This window comes from Phodopus roborovskii, unplaced genomic scaffold (genome assembly GCF_943737965.1).
Source record: "Phodopus roborovskii unplaced genomic scaffold, PHOROB, whole genome shotgun sequence".
NCBI classification, from domain to species: domain Eukaryota; kingdom Metazoa; phylum Chordata; class Mammalia; order Rodentia; family Cricetidae; genus Phodopus; species Phodopus roborovskii.
This window is the reverse complement of record NW_026126625.1, coordinates 6,487,541-6,502,842: the sequence shown is the minus strand read 5'-3', so window position 1 is coordinate 6,502,842 and position 15,302 is coordinate 6,487,541. Positions and strand designations below refer to the sequence as shown.

At 42.9% G+C, this 15,302-nt stretch overlaps 1 protein-coding gene across 1 annotated transcript in view; it reads left to right on the top strand.

The window, feature by feature from the left end:
• The window catches only part of Iqgap1 (IQ motif containing GTPase activating protein 1), a 95,643-nt gene that overhangs the window by 23,737 nt on the left and 56,604 nt on the right, over nt 1-15,302 (top strand). The window contains exons 3-5 of the mRNA XM_051206571.1: nt 8,641-8,797; nt 10,904-10,981; nt 14,082-14,158. Coding sequence (XP_051062528.1) covers nt 8,641-8,797; nt 10,904-10,981; nt 14,082-14,158 — 312 coding nt within the window. The remainder of the gene's footprint in view (nt 1-8,640; nt 8,798-10,903; nt 10,982-14,081; nt 14,159-15,302) is intronic.

The window sequence follows — 15,302 nt, the reverse complement described above, 5'->3', positions numbered from 1 at the left end:
AACTCTTGTCTGCTTAAACCTGAAAAATATTTGCTGCCTTGCCAATGTCACTTCTGGTATTTTTCTACTTGGCTGTCAGTTTTTTATGGTTATTGCAAGCTGACTCCTGCTTGAGAGTCCCTTTACAGAGGCCACTGAGTTTTTTATGTTTGCCACACCCTCTTTTTGCCTAGCCACACCCTTTCTTCTTGCTGTCCGTTTTGTAGCATTTGAAGGTAGTGATTGCACCCAGATGCTCAGAGTGTTTTCCTTCTTTGCTGGCCACCACTTGATTCCTTCTTGATTGCTCATCTTACCAAAGTGACTTCACCTATGGACGGTTCTGTCCCAGGCCCCCCCAGGAGAGTCCCTCCCTCCCTAGGTTTGTTTCCAGGTGCCTGCAGGATGTCACTCTCTGGCTGTCCATTGACATTTCAGGCCCAGCGTGTACTTTGCATCTTCTTGTCCTCCAGTCCCATGTCATGTCTTGTGTCCTGGTCTCCCCCCCCCCCATCTCTTTTGATGGCTTCATCTCCTATTTAGTCATCCATGCCACAGGTCACCAAGTCACTTTAAAAAATGAAACCTTTTCTCTTTCCTTTTATAGAAGTTTCCGTAGTTGCTATAGATGGCTTATGGTGCCAGTGGTTTATTTTTCCTGGATCTGTGTGATAATGTGGGATTTTCCCACAAATCAAATAATAGGTTATTATTTTACTATTTGGCAGTCTGGCAGATGGTGGTATTGTTACTTTAATTTGCATTTCATAGATGACTGGTAAGACTGAAAGTTTCATGTGAGCACTGGCTATTTCTATTTTTCTTTTTATGAGTTGCTTGCTTCTGTTTGTAGCCTGTTTTTCTAGGGAAATACTTGTCATTGTATTTTAAGTGTTTAAAATATATGTGTATAAATACAGGAAATTGTTATGGGTTGTTAAATGTTGCAGTTTTACCTCCAGTTTATTATAAGTTGTTGTTGAATTTTTACTTAAGTCTCAGCTATGTAGGTCTGGCTGGTCTGGAGTTCACCATGTAGACCAGACTAGCCTTGAACTCATAGAGGAAAAAGTCATAGGGCACCATGTCTAGCCTTGTTGGATGTTCTGTTGTTCTTGTTTTTGTTTTGTTTTTAGAGACAAGGTCTTAGTATGTCACCCAGGCTGGCTGGTATTCTGCCTCAGCCTCCAGAGTGCAGGGTTATAGTGGGGATTATAGGCATGTTGTCTATGAACCTCTTGCTTCCCCGTGTCTGATGCTATAGGCCAGCATCATTGCACCTGGCTAAATACTTAAAGCTACTTTTATTTTTTTTTTTTTAACATTTGTTTGCCTTGTGTGTTTATGAGTGTGAGAGTATGCACATGCCATCTGCTCATGTGGGGACAGCTGGGGAAGTTGGTTCTCTCTTTCTGCACCCAGTGGGTTTGGAAGGTTGAACTCTGGTCATCACGCCTTTACCCCCTGAGCCATCTCACCACCCACGAAACACTTTTTATGTAGGCATTTTATTTATATTCTTCTCTCTGATTTCTGCCTGTGTAGTCTTGGTTTTAAGTTATTTTTCTCCTTTAATATTATATAACTCTTCATCTATATAAATATGTGTATATATACATATGTGCATGCACACACACACACACACACATATATACACACACTTGCATTCACACATACTTAAATCTCTAAATCAACTTTGGTATTCATATTATTTGTAAAATATATCGTTAAAAACTAGCTCTATATATTGGACATAATGGCAATCATTTATAATCCCTGTATTTAGGAGACAGAGGTGAGAGGATTGGGAGTTTGAAACTAATGTGGAATACACAGCAAGACCCTGTCTCAATGTACCTCCCCGTAAACAATTTCTTTAAAATTATTATGTAATTATACAAGTGCGTGGTTTCCTACTAATTGTGTCAGCAGAAGTCACCAAGGCTTAGTCCTCTCGAGACTCCTCTCTGAGGGCTTGGTTAGAGCAGAGTCTGTTACTGAGGTCATGAACTGTGCTGCCGATAGCTTGAGGAAGGCCAGCTCCAGAGACTGAGCTTGCTTTGGTTCGTGCATGTTCAGTAGGTGGTACCTGTTACTGTCTTTGAAGAAAGGAGTACATTGTCATTATTAGGAGTGTGGACTTTGGGTCTGTAGGGACCTTCAATGGTTCAGAGCACTGGTTGCGTTCCCAGAGGACTTGGCATGTCCCAGCATTGGCATGGTGGCTCCCCACTGTGGGTAACTCTAGTCCTGAGGATCTGACGCCTTCATACGGCCTCCACAGGCACTGTAGGCGCACAGTGCACATGCCAAACATCATACACATACATATAAAAAGAAAAGTGTGTGAGCTTTGGATCATGCCAAACTAGGTTCAAGTGTGAGCTGACCAGTGAGTGATTTTGGGGTTACTTTCCATCTGTGAAGCAAGGCAACACTACTAATTTTATTGGGTTCGATGCAAAGATCACATGAGATAATGCATGATTTAGTTTCATAGCTGCCATAAGGAGTTAGAGATTTTTTAAACATTGTTTCTATTGACAACAAATCTTTCACTCTAATATGCTGTGAAGTAGTTCCAGATCTGATAGAACTTTGAATAATATTTTGCATTTAGGTTTCATGCAAGTAGTAGGACAAAGTGGTGAATGTTTAGACCCTCTGTGAGAGGGGGGACTCTGCTTTCCATAGAAACAGCAATTTTATTACTAAGCTGTATCCGAATCCTGCTCACATGTAGGGTATTTTTAGATCATCAGTTTGCTATGATATTCTCTGAACTTAAAGTTATTTTCTGTTTCGCTCTATTTTTTTTTTTTTGTTTTTTTTTTGTTTTTTTTTTTTTTTGTTTTTGTTTTTTAAGACAAGGCTTTGTTTGTAGCCCTGGCTGTCCTGGCACTCAATATAAGGACAAGGCTGGCCTTGAACTCACAGAGCTCCTCCTGCTTCCTCCTACTGAGTACTGAGATTCCAGGGGTGTGCCACCATGCCTAGAAGGAAGGATCTATTAGTTTACAGTTTGAGGTGCAGTCCATCATGTCGGGGAAATCATGGTGACAAGAGTGTGAGGTCACATTGCATTCTCGGTGAGTAGAGAGATGAATGTGGGCACTCAGTTGGCTTTCTCCTTTTTAGTCAGCCTTGGGTGCAGTGAAATGCTGCTGTTCACAGGGTAGGTCTTCTCACTCAGTTAATCCAGTCGAAAAACTCCCTCACAGATGTGTTCAGAGAGCCGACCCTTGTGACTCTAGATCTTGTCAGGATGATAAGGTTCAGGTGGAGAACTGCAGAGCCGAGGGAGGAAGATGTCAAGGGGCATGAGGAGCAGGTCCCACACTCCTTTTAATGCCAGATGGCATTCTGATGGCTTCTCTGCGCCAGACGGTAATCTTAGCACTTCCATATATGGTTTCATCATCCAGAACATTCTACAGGTACATGCTATTATTCTTTTTACGAGAATACTTGAAGGAACTGGAATCATTGTATTTAACGGAAGTATCAAGTGGCGAATGTGTGACTCATAGGAGGAAAAGGCCAAGATATCTTTTAATCATCAGCCAAAGCACTATGCTAGACTCCACTTGTATTCTTACTGAATTCTTAGCAACAGCACCATTTGGAAGGTTTTGCTACTCTCCCCTGTCAACAAATGAAGAAATTGCAGAGTGTCCCTGCATGGGTCTCTCTGTAAACCATCACCTGACACTGAGGCAGCTGAGGCAGCTGAGGCAGATCCACTGAGCAGGATCACAGGTTCAAGGCCCACCTCATCTACACAATGAGACTCAATGACAACCAAGAGCAGGGGGACCGGTTAGACGGCTTGCTGTCTTGTTAAGGGCAGTCTTTCTAAGTTCAGGGCCAGCGCTGGTCACGTGACACCCTCTTTTCTATGTCATCTTGCTGCAGAAGGCATCCTGAGTGATCTGCAGAAAACTGGGGTGGTGTTGGCATCACAAAAGCTTCCTGGCTCCCAGTGTCCAGAAATGAAATGGTTTCCCTTGAATGTGGCAGTGGCACAGGCTCCTGTTTAATGCTTTGGCGGAGATGTTTTGGGAACTTTGTTTGAGGCATCATTGGGGTGAGGGAGAAAAATTTTTATTGTCTGATGAATTATCCTTTATGCCATAATTAATTTTTTTCTACCATTTATTTATTTCCCATTTATTTATCTGTATTTTGCAATGTTAGGGACTGCGGCTAGGACTGCAGGCATGCTACACAAACATTCAACTGCTGGGCTACATCCGTAGCCACAGATGTTAGCTTTTCAATGCATTTATAAAAATAAATTAAAATGCTTAAATTAAAAAAATTACATTTATCTATTTATTTATTTAGGGGAGGGGTACATGTGGGTCTTAGGGATCAAACTCAGGTTGTCAGGTCTGTTGGCAAAGTGCCTTTATCCGCACAGCCATCTTGCCAACCCTAACTGCTGTATTTTATAAGAGAGTTTTGTGTCTGAGTTGAGAATTGTTGGTGGGTTTACTATTGAGCTAACTAAAACAGTGTGAAGGAGATAGGCCATGAAGAATTCCCAGCCTTCCCCCCCCCTCCTTGCATGAGATTTCTGAAACTTCACCCTGGTTAGTTACTCCTTTGGTGCCCAGTTCTGTTTAGACACCCCTTGGCACCCCGAGGTGCCCAGTTCTGTTGGGCTCTTTGGTGAGTGAAGTATTAGCAACGGTGGTACCCTGAGAAGAGTTCCTATGTAAGAGTTTGCTTCTTAGTAGCAATGACTTTGGGGAAGTCATTCATAATTTGTAAATGAGTGATTATGAAATTAAGGTACAACCTTGAAGCAACTTCTTGGGCAACCAAAAGCACTTGTAAATGTTTATATTTGTGAGGGCCTGGGAGATGGCTCAATGGTTAAGAGCACTTGGCTACTCTTGCAGAGGTTCAGTTCCTAGCACCTACCTGGCAGCTCACAACTGTCCATAACTCCAGTTCCAGGGGACCCATCCCATGCCTTCTTCATATCTCTGTGGGCAACAGGCACACATATGAGTGCTCATATATACATGCAGGCAAAGCACTCATACACATATAACTATTTAAAAACATTGCCCATTTCAATGTTTAAAAAAAAACTTTTAAAATGTTTGTGTGTATAATGTACATATATTCCTATTTTATTTTTGGTTTTCTGGGGATTAGACCCAGGACTTTGCACTTTATGAGTGTGTGTCCTGTCTAAGGGTCTCTCCTCCTCAGGATTAATTCTAACACTGTGCACAGAGCTATTCTTTCAGTATTATTAGTAGTTGGAAATGTTTATAAATGACATAAATGTTAAAAGCTGACCAAGCCCTTGGTAGAGTATTTATGTAACTTAAAAGTCTTCAAAAGCTACATAATAACATGCAAAATAGTCAATGCAATTTTGAAAAAAATGTTAAATGATTTTCTTTAATGTTTGTTCTATGTTCAAAACCAAACTAATGGTAGCATACACCTTTAACCCCAACACTTGGGGCAGAGACAGGTGGATCTCTGAGTTGGGGGACAGTCAGAGCTACACAGAAAAATCCTGTCTCAAAACAAAACAAAACAAAACAACAACAACAACAAAAAACCCCAAAGAACAAACCCGAAGGAACTAACGCTAGAAGCACACTTGTGGTTCTCAGACTTTAAGACTCCCAATTTATTGGCAAATTTCATAAGCTGTAGAGGACTGAAAAGAGGGTTGTTGTTTTCTTAGCAGTAGAGTCCAAAGTGCTAACATAAAAGTTACTACAGCACAGCAAAGTGTGGTGCTGTACACCTGCAGCTCCAGTGCATTGGAGACAAAGACAGGAAGATCCTGTGTTTCAGGCCAGTCTAGAGCCTGCAGGGGCTTTGTAGAAATTCTGTTGGTCAGCCAGCCAGCCAGCCAGCCAGCCAGCCAGCCAGTCAGTCAGTCAGTCAGTCAGTCAGTCAGTCAGTCAGTCAGTCAATCAATTATAATATGAAGGCACTGTGCTTAAAATTAATATCAAAATTGGATTAACACAGCATGCTGGCTACTTTTATGACAAGCAACAGTCTTTTGAAAAGAGAACTGCAGTTGAGCAGAGTGGTCCTACCTGCTTAGCCTGTGGGCAAGCCTGTGGTGCCTTTTCTTGATTGGTAATTGATGTGGGTGGGCCCAGCTCACTGTGGGTGGTGCCAGCCTTGGGCTGGTAGTCCTAGGTGCTATAAGAAAATTGGCTAAGTAAGCAATGGAAAGCAAGCCAGTAAGCAGCACTCTTCCATGGCCTCTGCTAGGTTCCTGTTCTGAGTTCTTGACCTGACTTCTCTCAGTGATGGTGAAATAAACCCTTTCCTTCCCAGGTTGCATTTGGTTATGTTTTATCACAGCAATAGAAAGCAAACTGAGATACACAGAAGCCTGCTTTTCCCAAGTCTGATTTATTTTAGTCACAGAGACAGACCTCTGAAGAATAACTGTCTCAAAGATGAGTGTGGTGGTTGGAAGCAGTGCCTGCATTGCCCTTTCTCTCTACTGTAGTTTCTGCCTCTGCTCACCTGTCACCAGATCACAGCTGGTTTTTCTATCTCTGGTTTGTGGGTACTGTGCCCAGTATCCCTCCTTACTACAGGGAACTTGTCAGCATAGGCATAAAACCAAGTCTGTTTTATAGCTGTTGGACCAGGGAAGGCAAAGAAAAGGTTGAGGGTAACCTAAGTCCTGTCTTTTATTTTCTGCTAGTCTAGTAACCTCAGAGAGGAGGAAGATCCAACCACCCATGGGAACTGTCTCTGACCCGGGCAGATGAATCCACTGTACTTTTATCCATAGTCTGCCTTATGACTAGACATCATACCAAAAATAAATGCTTTTTGTCTCTTGTGCTGTTCCTGGCTTCAGCTGTTGTGAGGTTGTTCCTGTTAATGAGAACCCGAGTTAGAAGGTCCCTTGAGACCTGGGGTTGCCAACCACTGCTTGCCAGAGTCATCACACTCAACTTCCTTCTCTCCCCTATTAGTTGTTGATACAGGGTCTCTCTGCATAGCTTTCTGGAACTCACTCTGTAGTCCTGAACTCCAAGAGATCCACCTGCCAATACCTCCCAAGTGCTGGAATCAAAGGCATGTGCCACTACACCTGGCCATCCATATCCTTCCTAGCAGTAAAATATTAGACGAAAATATGTGACACGTGTCCTTTGGTTACAGCTCTTTCCACTTGGCAGCTGCCATTCTTTCCTACACTGTTGTCCTGATCTTTAGGATACAGCAACAGTATTGTTTGAATTTTGTGGACTGGGCAGATTGATAGTTAATTTAGTTTCCATGGCAACTCTTTTGGGAAACTTGCTTCTTTTCTTTATTATAATATTTGAAAGTCAGAAGAAAAGCTTGTTGTCATTGTGTTCCGTAGACAAGCAGAAGGTTTTCTGGTCCATTCATGTATCCATCCAGCCTTTACTTATTGCCTACTGTGTGTCAGACAGTTCGAGGTACACTGAAAGAGAATACATTTGAAAATAAAACTGACTGTTCTATAGCATTTGAGGGGGAAAAGAGAATTGTTATTTTTCTTGTTTTTAAAAAGACTAGGAAAAAATCTTTACATATATTTAATGTGTGTGTGGGTACATGGGATTTACTTATTTTATGTGTGTGATTGTTTGCCTCCATGTATGTATGCGTACCATGTATGTGCCTGGTGTCCACAGAGGTCACATAGGGGTTTTGGATCACCTGGAACTGGACTTACAGATGATTGTGAACTGCCATGTGGGTGTTAGGAATGGAACCCAGGTCCTTTAGAAGAGCAACCAGTAAGTACCCTTAACTGCTGAGCCATCCCTCCAGCCCCTACCTTTTTAGTGTTGTGGAGATACTGGGCATTGAATTAGGACTTAGTATTTAGGATTTAGAATTTACTGCTTAGGTAAGTGCTGTACTACTGAACTACTCCCTTATCCCTCTTTGGCTCTTAGTGTAAATGTCTATGGGTACAGTCACACTTTAAAATTCATTATTCCAGCCTGGCAGTGGTGGTGCATGCCTTTAATTCCAGCACTCCAGAAGCAGAGGCAAGTGGAGCTCTGATTTTATTGTTTTTCGAGACAGGGTCTTTCTGTGTAGCTCTGGTTGTCCAGGAACTCACTCTGTAGATTAGGCTGGCCTCAAACTCACAGATATCCAACTGCCTCCGCCTCCAGAGTGCTGGGATCAAAGGCATGCACCACCACTGCCTGGTGGATCTCTGATTTTGAGGACTGTCTTCAGAAAAAACAAAACAAAAATCAAGTAAAAGGGAAGGGAGTGTGGAGCTTGCTATTTACTTTTTCCTGAGGCATTTCCTCCCTTTGGTATTTTAGCTGATTGCTCCAAAAGCAGACTTAGTGCCTCAGCCTAGCAGGTCACTGTCCTGAAAAGACCACCAGTGACAAAGACAGTGGCTTGTTGTAAATGGATTTTCTTGGCCTCGCTAAGGGGCAGCAAGGACTTAAGAGTAGAGTTTGAGGTTCCTGGAGCACCCTCACCCTGTGGAGAGGGTGCCATTTGTCTTTTGCATTTAAGGTGCCATCTCACAGGTCTGAGCTGGGGAGTGTGGCTGTGTGGAAGGCATTGAAGAGCATTGTTACTGTTGGTTTAGGAGAATGGAAATTCAGATCCATAAGGAACTTCTGACCCTCGTTTCCTTTTGTACAGGTGGATGGAAGCGTGCCTCGGGGAGGACCTGCCGCCTACCACGGAGCTAGAGGAGGGGCTTAGGAATGGAGTCTACCTTGCCAAACTAGGGAACTTCTTCTCTCCCAAAGTGGTGTCCCTGAAAAAAATCTATGATCGAGAGCAGACTAGATACAAGGTGAGTTCTTTGCATAGTGCTTAGATTATTCTGTGTGCTTGAGAGGGTGTCTGTGTGCTTGTCTGGTGTTTGTTCCAAGCAAGCCCAGGGTAAGAGAGAGTAAGTGTGCAGATGTAGATACAGTGGGAAATGTCATTAGCTGTGCATTTCTGGTAGCATGCTTCTGACAGAGCTATTTATTTAGAATTTCTCAGCCCTGGATGGCTTTTTGTTGTTGTTTTTCATTCTTAGAAAGTAGAGGAAGTAACTGGGGGGAATTACCACGGTCAGTCTCACTAGAACTAGGCACTGAAGTATATCAACTTTGGGAAAATTCTTATTGCAGTGAGTGGACTGATTCCTGTGACTGAGGCCGTGGGAATTACTGTCTGAGAGGCAGTGGAGGACTGCATAGCCAGAGTAGTGTAAGGATTGACTTCAGGACTGGGCCCAAAGTCATATGAGCTAAAGCCACAGACTGACTGTGAAAACGGTTTTTATATTGAAAAATTCAGGTCAAGAAACTATAGGTCTTCAGCCAAAATCACCTTTATGTACTAATTGTCTGAAATGAGACAAAGAGGAAAGACTGTCCTCTGGCCTGTAGTTCCCGGGTATAGTCCGTCTTCATGTTGCTCCTGTCTTTCTTGGCTGTGGTAATTATCACAGCAGGGAATGGAGGAAGGGGGGGGGGTGAGGTCCACTCACCTCTGCACTGTTCACTGGGGACTAACCCTGTAACTCAGGATACTGGGGGATTTTCTATCTCGGTCCAAACCATGAGATCCTAAACAGAAACAACTTCAACTTCTTCAAGACAGAGTCTTGATGTCTGGCTGGCCTGGAGCTCACTTCTTAGACCAGGCTAGCTTCAAACTCATAGGTCCAACCTATATATGTCTCCCAAGTATGAATCCCCTGTGAGACGATAGCATCTCCTCCCTAAGTCATTACGTTTAAAATGTATTAGTATTTTGAATTTTAAGTAAACAGTTATGCTAAAGACATCCTTAGAGCCACCTCTCCCCTTTGTAGGGTCTCACTTTGTACTCCTGGCTAATCCAGAACTTGTTATACAGACCAGGCTGGCCTGGTCTGTGTGTCTCTGCTTCCCAAGTGCTAGGGTTAAATGCACACACCACCACACCAAGCACTGGAGCTGTTCATGTAAACACAATAGCAGCACACTAATGCAGAGTAGAGGTTTTGCTTGTTTTGTGTAACGTAGGGTCTCAATTTGTAATCCTGGCTGACCTAAAAATGTCACAATTCTGCTCCTGCCTCCTGAGTGACACAGGTGTGTGACATCATGTACAACCTTACATTAATTTTTAAAAAATGATTTGCAGCTGTGATTTCTTTAAATAATAATAATTAAAAAAAACCTAGTTATATATTCCTTTGTAGCTGAGCATGGTGGCACACACCCTTGATCCCAGCATTTGGGAAGCAGAGGCAGGTGGATCTCTGAGTTTGAGGCCAGCCTGGTCTACAAAGAGAGTTCCAGGTCAGCCAGGGCTACACAGAGAAACCCTGTCTCAAAAAAAAAAAAAAATCAAAGCAACAGACTCCCTTTGCAAAGTAATCTTGTCCCAAACTAATAGACATTGGGCTATAACTCAGGGGTAGAGTTCTTGACTAGCATGTGTAAGGCCCTGAGTCTGATGCCCAGCACTATTTAAAGAATAAGCAGGTGGGCATTTACAGGGGATTACTTCTAAGTATATAATGAAAACCTTCACTGACATATTGTATAATACCTGTTCAAACACTAACCTAAGGGGTTCTGTGTACACTATCTCATACAGCCTCACACAGATGCGCTAAGTAGCTATACTAGATGAAGTGTCTCAGGCTGCAAGGGTGAGTGACTGTCCACTGTCATCAGTAGATGGCCAAGCCTGAGAACTGAGTCTTGGATAGGTTGATTCCAGAGACCATGCTGTAGAGCATACTGGTGAGCTAGGTTCCCCGGGCAGTTTGTATATAAGAGGAGGGAAGAATGTAGCTTCTTGGTGCCGAGTGTAATGACTTAGGGAGGGGATGTTGTAGAGTCTCACAGGGGATTCACAAGAAGAGTTATATGTGGTGTTTGCCAGCAGCACCTGACACTTCTGTTTCTTTCAGGCTACAGGCCTGCACTTCAGACACACGGACAATGTGATTCAGTGGCTGAATGCCATGGATGAGATCGGACTGCCTAAGGTAACTGCTTTTCATGCTATTGGTGGTTTTGTAATGTAAAATTATTCTCCATACCAACCAATCATCTATCCATCCTTCCTAATATTTTTCCTTCCATCCTTCCTCCCCTCCCTGTCTCTCTCCCTCCTTCCCTTTATGCCTTTATTCATTGTTTTTAAGATAGTGGCTTAAGCTCAATTTGTAGCATAGGCTGGCTTTGAACTCAAAATCCTCCTGCTTCAACTTCCAGAGTACTAGGATTATAGGTATATAACAACATGCTGGCTAATTTTTTTCCTTCTCAATGCTAAAGGTTCCTTTCAGTTTGACTTAAGAGAATAATTTTTTCTTTTATATTTGTTCTTTTTCCTTGTATGTCCTTCTTACCCTAGAGCAATTTCCTATAGCGGTATTTATTTTGACTACTTCAGTTGTAGGTTTATGTTGTTACGTGTGTTTTTGTTTTTGTATTTTTGCTGAAGATCAGACCAAGGGTGTTGCATATGCTAGGCCAGCACTCTACTAACTGAGCCACGAGCTACATGCCCAGCTTGGTTCTTTGGATAAGAGTGTACTCTGTAGCCCAGGTGGGCCTTGGAGATTCTCCTGCTCAAGCCTTCTGAGTGCTGGGATAGCAAGCATCATCCAGCCCATGGCTTTATACCTGCCTAGTGCATGTTAGTGTTGTTCAAAGATGCACTTTTTACATTATAGAGATGTACCACCTTAAAGTGCACAGTAGTGGTTTTTACTTATTCACAATGTTGTTGTAGAGATGTTGTCACCTTCCAACCTCAGACTATTCAGATCTGCAGGGAGTAGGAAAACTACTTCACAGTAATGAGGTATATGAGTGGCGGCTGTGGTTTTAACATGGAAGCATGCATCCTGAGTGTTTTGTTCAGGACTATATTTTGTGATGCCCTTAGTAAGTCATCATCTCTCACCTACTCAGTAGTTAGCCATAGAGGATGCACTGGCTGCACCTCCACTTTCACAGTCATGGTTTTGTATTTTTCTCTTAAAAAAAAATTAAGACAGGGTCTCATTAAGCAGTCCTGGTTGACTTAGAACTCACTATGTATGTAGACCAGGCTGGCCTCAAATTCTGCCTGCTTTCTGCATCTAAAGTGCTAGATTAAAGGTATATATCACCAAGATCAAAGAGACATGGCCTTCTTTCCTTCCTTCCTTCTTCCCTCCTTCCCTCCCTCCCTCCCTGTTTTGACATACCTCTATCCCCACCCCCATAACTCCAAAGATATAAGATGATGTATATATAAAGAGTTTTCAGCAGTGCTTATGGCTGGGGGTTGGGTTGGGGGTGGAATGGAGCAGACTACACGTTCTAAAGTAGCTCATATCTAAGCTACAAATACTAGTGCCATTAAAGATTGTCTTTGAAGCCAGGCGGTGGTGGTGCATGCCTTTCATTCCAGCACTTGGGAGGAAGAGGCAGGCAGATCTCTGTGAGTTCAAGGCCAGCCTGGTTTACAGAATGAGTTCCAGGACAGCCAAAACTATTACACAGAGAAACCCTGTCTGGAACCACCCCCACCCCAACCCCCACCCAAAAAAAAAAAAAAAAAAAGATTGTCTTTAGAGGCCTCAGAAGTGGCTTAGCAGCTCTGAGCACTAACTGCTCATCCAGGGAACATGGGTTTGATCCCCAGCATCCACACCGTCTGTAAGTCCAGGAGGTCCGCTGCGCTCTCCTGACCTCCACAGCTGCCAGACCTGTACCCGGTGTTCAGAAAAACATGCAAGGCAAATTGTTCATATGCATAAAAATTGAAAAGTTGTCTTTGATATTAAGTAAGGGGAAGGACACCGGCTTAAGGTTATAAAAACTTGTTCCAGCAAAGGTGAGATCACTGTTTTTGTGCAAAAATAAAGTAGGTATGCTTTGAAATGGAACATTGTTAAGGAGAAGCTTTTTGTTCCTGTGTGATGGGATTAGGGGGTGGTTTTTATTTTCTCTGTACTTCCCTGTGGGGCCCAGGTTTTTGTAATTGAAGAAAGAGAAAGAATAGAAGTAAGATGTAGAGTGTCGTAGAGTGACTGAAGTCAGCCACGTGGTACCAGCGCAGTGCTCAGCTCATCACTGCACATGGATCTGTTGCTGCCTCAAGTCCAGATCTGAGTCTTTGCAAGAAACCAGCTTTTGTCCTCACTTACTCAGAGCAGAGTGCCCAAGTGCTCGTCTTTGTAAGGGTGTGTTTGAGGTTTTGCTCCCACAAATGTCAGGAAATGCATTGCACCAAGTTGCTATGGTTACCTGGCCTTTCTATGCACCTATACCTTCTATTCCCGTTTTCTGTGATGTAAAATGCACGCTAGTATAAAATACTACACCGTGTACTGTGACTTCCTGCCTTTCATACAGTGTTGTCATCTGTGGGCAGTAGCATTTTAACCTCCTTTGAATGGTATTTAGAGTGTGTTTGTTTGCTGTTGCTAGGGGTTTTTGTTGTTTTGTTTTGTTGTTTTTCGTGGTGGCACTAGAGACTGACCCCAGGCCTTCATGCATGCTAGGCAAGTGCTCTATCCTTGCACTATACTCCCAGCCTTCATTAGTTTTTATTTTGAGACAGTCTCACTAAGTTGTCCAGGCTACCCTTCAGCTCAGTCTGTATCCAGGCACACCTTGAACTTAGGATTCTTCTGACTTAGCCTCAAAAAATATAGAGATAACCTGGACTTCTCCAAACTTACTTTTATCTGAGATGCCTTTTTTGTCCATCCACCATCACAACAACTTTCCAGCCTGCTCCTCCAGCTTTCCTGTCCTTACTCCTCAGCACAGCCTGGGTCCTGTCTCCGGCAGCATCTCTAAAGCTTCCTTCCCTCCTTTGCTCCTAAGCTAGGGCACCAAGTCCGTCTTTGAACATGATTGTAATCATCCGATTCCATCCTATATACCTTGTTGTCTAGAACTTTGTAGAATATATTCTGAGCATTTCAGAAAGCTTTAGACTTTTTCCTCACTCTCACAAACATGAGTATTCTTGCTATTTCCCCTGAAGATCTTTTGCTGAGGTCTTGTCTGTCTTAGTAAAGGTTGTTATTCTTTTCCAGAGTCTTCCAATTCACTCAGTCTACTTCTTTTATTTCTCCCTAGATTTTTTACCCAGAAACCACAGATATCTATGATCGGAAGAACATGCCAAGATGTATCTACTGTATCCATGCTCTCAGGTAACCAGGGATTCTTGGCAAAATAAGCCATTTAAGGATAGCTTCTCAGTCAAGGGTGAATCTTTTTTGTCGGTGGTGCAAGAATGAAAGAGGTTTTGCATCAACTTCAGGATTTTTAAATGGAATAGAAGGCTATTATCCTTACAGAAACACCTGTGTTTTTCTAGGGAGCAGAGAGAAGGGATTTGTTTATCCCCATAATATATTATTGTTGCAAAAACATGGTATAATCTTTCACTATTGACCCAATGTCTCTCTGGACTCTGCATCTTAATCAAGGTGTGGTCTCCTTTCTTCAGTCTTCTAGGCTCTTGCTATTTGTTCATTCAATAAATAATTTTTATGCCAACACAAATGTGATAGGAAATAAAGTATCATTTCATGGAAAATGACCTAATTTCAAGAATCAGCAGGGTCATGAATAGCAGGAGACAGTGCTGTGTCTGAGGGGAGGGGAGGGGAGGGGAGGGGGAGACGAGGATGGATGTACCCTGGTGGCTGGGAATGGCAGTGTAATTTTATCAGGTTCACTCCATGGCTATAGGACTAAAGGAGAAGGTTGGGGAGGAAGTGGGACTTGAAGATGAGATGTGTTTGTTTGGTTCCTCTTGCTATACGGCCTTTTGTATATATATGCTTAATCAATGCTACTGTTATGAATGAAAGGGGATATATAGCATGGGTCTATAAGAAGCCTGTTGTCTCTAGTTGACTCTAGGACCTCACACAGGCTAAGCACACATTCTGCCACCGAGCTGACCCATCTTGGGGTTTTGATGAGACTTAGGCTGGATTCTTGGTATTACCAGCATATTTTGAACATGCAGAAGATTGAACAGCTGCCTAGTGCATCTCCTGTGTTAGGAATAGAACAAATTCAAATGTGTGTGTCCGAGCCAAAACCTGGTTAATTCTCAGCACTGTGATTGGCTTAGTGTGCTGAGGTCTGTCTGTGTTGATAACCTGGCAAAGGCCATGCCTACAGTGGTCAGCTGAACTTGGCAGGCATGGAGCTGAAGTTGGCAGAATTCCCCTCTGCTCCTTCTGTAGCCTCTGATGTAGCCTGGGTCCCAAGCCCTCAGTTCTTTGAAATACCGACTAAGAATTAGCTGTGCCTTTCCAATGATGGAGTCAGGACAAAGGG